Source organism: Carya illinoinensis, chromosome 13 (genome assembly GCF_018687715.1).
Source record: "Carya illinoinensis cultivar Pawnee chromosome 13, C.illinoinensisPawnee_v1, whole genome shotgun sequence".
NCBI lineage: Eukaryota > Viridiplantae > Streptophyta > Magnoliopsida > Fagales > Juglandaceae > Carya > Carya illinoinensis.
The window spans coordinates 19,661,071-19,662,409 of record NC_056764.1 but is presented as its reverse complement, the minus strand read 5'-3'; the positions used below and the strand labels follow the sequence as shown (position 1 = coordinate 19,662,409).

Genomic DNA, 1,339 nt, shown 5'->3' with positions numbered 1-1,339 from the left:
ATGCATGTAGAGTCAGGTTGAGTGGACTAATAAACTGAATTGAAATAGGCCTTAAAACCTTCTGCTATAGCTTCTTTCTCTACTAATTCATTCCCATTCAAGTCCTTCACTCTCCTGATGGCATTTTTCTTTTTTCTTTGGTTCACACAGGCATGATAGAATCTGGTGTTTCTGTCTCCTTCTACCAACCAGTGTCTTTTTGCCCTTTGTTTCCACTTTATGTCTTCCTGGTTTAAAAGGTGATTAAGGTCCACTTGGAGCTTTTTCTATTCTCTTGAGTTCTCAGCCCCTGCATTCCTTTGTAAGGAATCTAGTTGGTGGGTCTTTTCTTTAATTGCCTCTATCCTGTCTCTATTCAAATTTCTACTCCACTGACTGAGCTTCCTTTGGGTGGTTTCTAGCTTCCTCATCAAACCTTCCATCCTGCTCCTCTCTCCCATACGTTTATTCCATGCTTCTGCTACAACCTCACTACAACCCTCCTCATTGTTCCAGCTGGCCTCATACTTAAAGAAATGATGCCATCTTCGAAATGAGCACCTCTCAATACTGAAATCTAACAATATTGGGCTGTGATCAGAACAGATGGCTGGGAGAGTCTCAACTGTATGCATCGGGTATAGAGATTTCCAATCAACATTAGCTATAGCTCTATCCAATCTCTCTTTAGTGAAAGATTCATCTTCATGGCAATTGCTCCAGGTGAATTTATTTCCAGCCCACCCCAGATCACATAAACTGCCTTCCTCCATCACCTCCCTGAATTGTCTCATCAAATACTCACTCCTAGGATTTCCTCCTTCCTTCTCATCACTGTACAGAACCTCGTTGAAATCACCTATGACCCCCCACCCCCCAACTGCAGGCTTAAAAGATGATAATAATCTCCAGGTCTTATTTCTTAAGCTTGTAACAGGGTGGCCATAGAAACAAGATAGCAACCATCTATTACTGCCTGATTCATCACTCATACGCACATTAATGTGATACTGAGAGTAGTTGATGAGCTCTACCATACTCTCTTCTTTCCACATGAGCATAAGCCCCCCCCCCCCCCCTCTCTTCCCACTGCCTCTACAACTACACAGCCTTGAAACCTGAACCTCTTAGAGATCCTACAAGCTTTTGTATACGATAGCTTGGTCTCCATTGGAAAGACCAGCTCGGGCTTCTTTTCCTTGATCAACATACCAAGGTATTGAACTGTTTGGGGGTTCCCAAGCCCCCTACAGTTCCAACTTAGGATTCTCATAACCCCTGGTGGGGCTGCCTTGCAGCCTCCACTATATCCACAGAGAGGGCTTCCTCTCCAAGTATTCCATTCACAGCAAATGACTTA

At 43.7% G+C, this 1,339-nt stretch overlaps 1 protein-coding gene across 1 annotated transcript; it reads right to left on the bottom strand.

Annotated features, from left to right (window-relative positions):
* Positions 1-266: 266 nt before the first annotated feature.
* Positions 267-1,016, bottom strand: LOC122291011. Its single transcript, XM_043098664.1, has one exon. The coding sequence runs from the start codon at positions 1,014-1,016 to the stop codon at positions 267-269; it is 750 nt and encodes a 249-aa protein (XP_042954598.1).
* Between the last annotated feature and the right edge of the window lie 323 nt (positions 1,017-1,339).